Below are 5,193 nucleotides of genomic sequence, written 5' to 3' on the forward strand. Positions count from 1 at the left end.
GTCCCACCATGCAACCTTCATTTTTTTTCTGGTCCTCTATTAAGTGCCTATAGACAAGAACTGGTTAGATAACCTACCACGGGGACATGCCAGGGTTGTGCCTATGTAGAGGTCGAGCAGAGTCTGCGTGTAGTGCATTTTGCTGTAAATCACATTAGCAGTGTAGTCGTCAATCTGCAAGAGAATAGAGATCCTGCTAAACATATCCAACACAGGGTATTAAGCTAACCAGTTACACTTCAAGAAAGATTTCCGTTGGACTTGTTCAAAGTCTGAAGTGTAAAAAGCAAATAATTACTTAATTTGAATGTGAATGCACCACTTAAGCCACCGAGCAAAAAGTATACTAGCCGGCTAGAATATACCAGCAGCAGTTACTGTCAGTCTACATATCTCAAGGGGGTACAGTAGGAGATTGGAACAGGAAAGAAACTGGTGCAGAGATTTGTTGAAAACTACCATGTGCTCAGTTTACTAATCTTGAACAGTTATTTGCAACACCAAATTATGGAAATTTGGCAACTAAGACATCCCATAACCCAACACCCTACCCAGTTACATTTTACCTTGGCATGCCTTCTTACCGGTATGATTTGTGACTCAAATGTATTGTAAGGTGCTCTTAAAACCACCCTGGTCACTGTGACACTGACACCGTAGCCCTTGTTGACGGCATCTTCTGCAGGAATGGTACCAGTAGAAGTATTAAAGAATGCCACTTCCCATGCCTGATACAGCTCAGCCCCAGCCTGCAGGAAGTGCAAAAAAGGACAGAATATAGGCATTTATGAGAAACAAACCATTTCAGAACTGCAACTAAAGTGATGGAGCTCCATCCTTAGACCTACAAACCATGGGAAACTGGAGAACATAGTCACTAGTTGTCTGACTGCCTACTGGACATGAGTGAGGTGAAGTTTCCACTTAGAATTAAAGTATAACTAAAGCCAAAACTATGTCATGGAGTAGGGAATAGTGAAGACTACCATCTTATGGAGCCAAAACCCTTTTAGTACACCTTAACTCCCTTGGTTATCTTTGGTGGTTTGCAACACCGAGTTTGTAGTATTAAAACCAGAGGGCCAGGCAGGTAGTATTTCCAGGTCAGCAGTGGCAGCCACCTTAATAGTTTATGCCTCAGCCAACATCCTGGGTCAGATTTGAGACCAAATAACTGGTTAGATTTTGGATTACTCTTTAGACATCATGCATTTACCCGCTTCTGCCAAACCTTCCAAGTTTTGCAATTTTCTGGCCTTTTCCCCTGGTTACATCTGCCATCATCCAAGTTACACCACATCAAAGTGCCAGCAGCTAGATGTACAGTCACCAGGGTGTTTGTGGCGACGCATTGGACCAGGCAAGCTAAACAGCCAATTTCTGCAGGGATGCAAGTCTAGGCTCCTGAAAGTAGGTCCTGGTCTTGGGGACTCAGACCCCAACTGAGGAGCTGCTAAAGCCAGAACTAAAGCCATGTCCTTCCCAGGAAATGAAAAAGCTTAAGCTATTGACCACCATAACTGCAACTGGTTTACCAATCAAACAAGCTATACAGTAACTGGTTTAAGCTACTTCAGCCTGCTGTGAGGGTGATAGCATTGGGAAGTCCAAGACCATTGGGACAGTTGCTGTGACTTTAGATATTCCTTGATTCTACAAAAGCAGGAATAAAAAAAAAAGGACAAGTTCTGTTGGGATCCCATTCCTGGATTAGTGGAGGCTCAGCCTCCAGCCAACATACAGGTGCAGAATATGCTAGTAGCCATGTGAAATACCATATAAGAGGCCTAAAGAAATTTTAGCATTCACAACTGATATTTCATCTCAAGACCTTAATTTGCCACAAAGAAAGCTTACCACTTGTTCTGACAGTTTAAGAAAATCCACGAGTGCAGCAATAAGTTTTGTCACAGACACCTGTAGGGGGGAAACCGGCTTGTTAAACGTTATATTTGTAGCTTTGTCACACAATTACTAAGTGCATGTCTAGTTTGCCCATGTTAAGGAGAACTATGGGGTCAGGGCTTTTCCCCATAGTTCTCCTTAGAGTAACGGGAGGACACAAACTAGCATCCTCCCGTTACCCTAGGCTCAGTATACCGCGAGCTGCAGCTTGCTGTATACCGAGACGCCGCAGCCGATCCCGACATCGATGTCTGGATCCGCCCAGCTGCGTTAGTGACAGCTGGCTCTGCCTATCTAGGAGGCAGAGTCAGCTGTACCCGCCCCCTCCCGTTCAGCCAGTCAGCGCTGGCGGATTGGAGCAGGGAGAGGGGAATCCAGTCCCTCCCGTCACTGCAGAGAGCTGTGACAGGATCGAGAGGTGAGCGAACCCGGTATGTGTTCGCTCACCTCCCGATCTACTGAGCCGACCTGTGACAGTCTCATTGTCACAGGTCGGCTAGAACTATGAGGTGAGTGAGAAGCACTCCTCAGTTCTCCTTAAGACTAACCCACAATCTGTCTAGGGGGTAAGAGGGGGAGGTTATGACCCACATCACATGCAGTGAGCAAACCCCACTGGACAGACTTCATTACAGCAAATCCGGTTGCCATCTTGGGCTACACATCCACCCACTAAAATTTGCATTTTTCAGAGGCAACTTGAAGTATTAAGCCAAGATTTGTCAGACCCACTTCTCTATACAGTTTGCTTATACTAGAGGCAGCTTAGGTCACTAGAATGTCAACTGTTGGGGACTGAAACATCCCCAAACTAAATCCATGCCAAGGTGGCCACACAATCCCCAGTGTATTGTAGATACAAGTCTCCTCTATACTGGTTTAGAGTTTCCCCCACAGCAAACACTAACACTTCCTTGTTGGACATTCATTTTCCCCATTACAAGTTCCACCATTCTAGGTGGACACATTGTCCTGTTAAGAGTTCCAAACCCCCCCTCCTACAGGGTGCATGCACTCTACCTTGTTACTACTGGAAAGCTTAGGTTTTACATCTACTTTAAATAGTGGTTGGTCCAAGTCAAGCAGTCTTAGCCTTACAATCCCCTCAATTTAAGATTAGCTCTGACTTGGTGTACATGAGGTCACCTACACAGAGCAGTGTGACGAGAATGCGACTGCTGGCACCCACCTCATAGTTTGAGATGTAGCTGCAACGTGTTCAAAATGCACAAACACCCTTACCTCCATGTAGTTTTCCTCACAGATGATCTCCCTCACTTCCCATTGCTTTTCAGGGGAACAGGTTATAGTCACGGGATACACTACAGTCTGCTGTCCACTGACCACTCTGAGCTGCACAGAGATATCAAATCGCTGGTCATTCTGCAAGATTGGGGAAAAAAAATGGGGGGGTCAATAAGAGGGAGCAAGGAAAGATGAAAATTGGATGGATTGGTCAGTATCAAAAAATACCTACCACATTCTTCACCCAACAGGCCAGAAATGAGATCCGGATTTCCACATTCCCATACAGATCATTGGTGAGGGTGTAGCCACATTGTGCTGCCCGTCCCTCAAGCATCAAGTCAGGAAGCCCTACATCGTCTGATAAAATGGTAGACATTAGGAAGAGCTTAAGAATCTATTAGCATAGAGGGAAAGTCTACTTACTTATTGCTTCCATCTGCCATTGGGTGGGGCCAAAGAAACTCTTGTCTCCCCATATCCAGAAAACTCTTCCACGACATTCTGTCTTCAAGATACCTAGAAGAGAAGGCCCTGCCATCAAACCATGAGGTACGGGTCTAGAAGGCAAGGCTCCGCCATCAAACCATGAGGTACGGGTCTAGAAGGCAAGGCTCCGCCATCAAACCAGGATTACAGGTCTAGAGGCAACTGCAGCATCATAGTTCTGTCCTCCTTGAAGGTCAGGCAGGGATGTTTAAGATGGCATTGGTTACAAAGTAGTGCGAGCACCAGCTGGGTTTACTGAGAATAAGAGGCACTTACCAGTCGGTATAGTCTGTGGTAACGTCTGCGCATACAGAAGATGTGGAAGAGTCAAGCAGAGCACTGCAACTCTAGAACATGACAAGAGAGCTTCATTATTCACACATACAGACCTCACCCTGGGCATACAAGATGTGCTACTGTGCAGAATCCATACAGATACCGAAAACTACACCCAGCATACAGGACGAGAAATCCTGTGCAGAGTCCATACATACAGAATACCAGATACTTAGTATTAGGGACAAGGAGGTGGTACTGTGCAGCACCCATAGGAATAGCCAAGTTCCCAGTGCACCCCTCAAGCAAGTAATTCTGACATCACAATTGCAGCAGGGTCTTCTAGCTCCCTGGTCAGCCCTAATCAAGTAGATTAGGCAAAAGCCAGAGCAGGTGTCCATGGCAACCATATCCATTTTAGAAATACTGAGCAAATGAGAAGCCAATTCCGTTACCATTTGAACTGCTCCAGATTTTCTCTACTCCAATTTGATAGGATTCCACAAATCCCCCCACTCTTCCCCAGAATGTTTGGAGTTCATGATCGGTTTTATTGGCCAACTAAACATACTGCAGACAATGCATCAGTCCCTGCAAGGCGTCCTTTTCTCTCAGGTGTTACAATACAAGTTCAAAACTTGTAAAAGAAATGGAGGAATCTTTAGAGGGACAGTCCATCTTTGATAGAAAGTCATTGATATCTAGGGCAAGGTTTGGCCACAGTCCATTACTACACCTGGTGGCAATGCCCTGCTCCCACCACCCCCCTTTAAACTATTTTACAGCAGAGATTACTTTTGGGCAGAAGACACCTCAGGTTAGCCAATAGAGTCTTCCCACTAACAGCATACAGTCTTTAGATCTACCACCAACTAGGCAGGGCAAGATCCAGCCTGATTGGATAGGAGGAGTTGGAATGGTTTCATTTGAGGAGATTGTACCATCAGATGGCCAATCAGCTTGAGGGCCCAATCACAGTAGCATTTCCCTGTGCAGGGAAGGGTCAGCTGGACTGTGGCAGGGCCATTCCTATAATGAGGCAACATCTCATATGGTCATCTGCTGCCCCCTTTCCAGCCAGAGCACCACAGGTTGCCAAGAGCTCTTAGCAATTGGGGGACACCCTATCCAACATCCCACCCAGCTACTGGCAACCAGTGACATCAGCAAGATGGCCAACAAACATCACATTCCACCCCCCATAATAGGCATTACTAGGATAACATGCAACCTAAAGCCCCTCCAGTAACATGCATACCAATCCCACCCCCCATGTGC

At 46.0% G+C, this 5,193-nt stretch overlaps 1 protein-coding gene across 1 annotated transcript in view; it reads right to left on the reverse strand.

The window, feature by feature from the left end:
* Nucleotides 1-5,193, reverse strand: part of LOC108801786 — a 31,753-nt gene that overhangs the window by 25,713 nt on the left and 847 nt on the right. Inside the window, exons 2-8 of the mRNA XM_018573697.1 lie at nt 3,916-3,986; nt 3,577-3,669; nt 3,383-3,510; nt 3,148-3,288; nt 1,858-1,917; nt 585-749; nt 78-174 (exon numbers count right to left, since the gene is read on the reverse strand). Of these exons, the coding sequence (XP_018429199.1) occupies nt 78-174; nt 585-749; nt 1,858-1,917; nt 3,148-3,288; nt 3,383-3,510; nt 3,577-3,669; nt 3,916-3,986 (755 nt within the window). The remainder of the gene's footprint in view (nt 1-77; nt 175-584; nt 750-1,857; nt 1,918-3,147; nt 3,289-3,382; nt 3,511-3,576; nt 3,670-3,915; nt 3,987-5,193) is intronic.

This window comes from Nanorana parkeri, unplaced genomic scaffold, assembly GCF_000935625.1.
Source record: "Nanorana parkeri isolate BGI_ZX_2015 unplaced genomic scaffold, ASM93562v1 scaffold2493, whole genome shotgun sequence".
In the NCBI taxonomy this organism is placed as follows: domain Eukaryota; kingdom Metazoa; phylum Chordata; class Amphibia; order Anura; family Dicroglossidae; genus Nanorana; species Nanorana parkeri.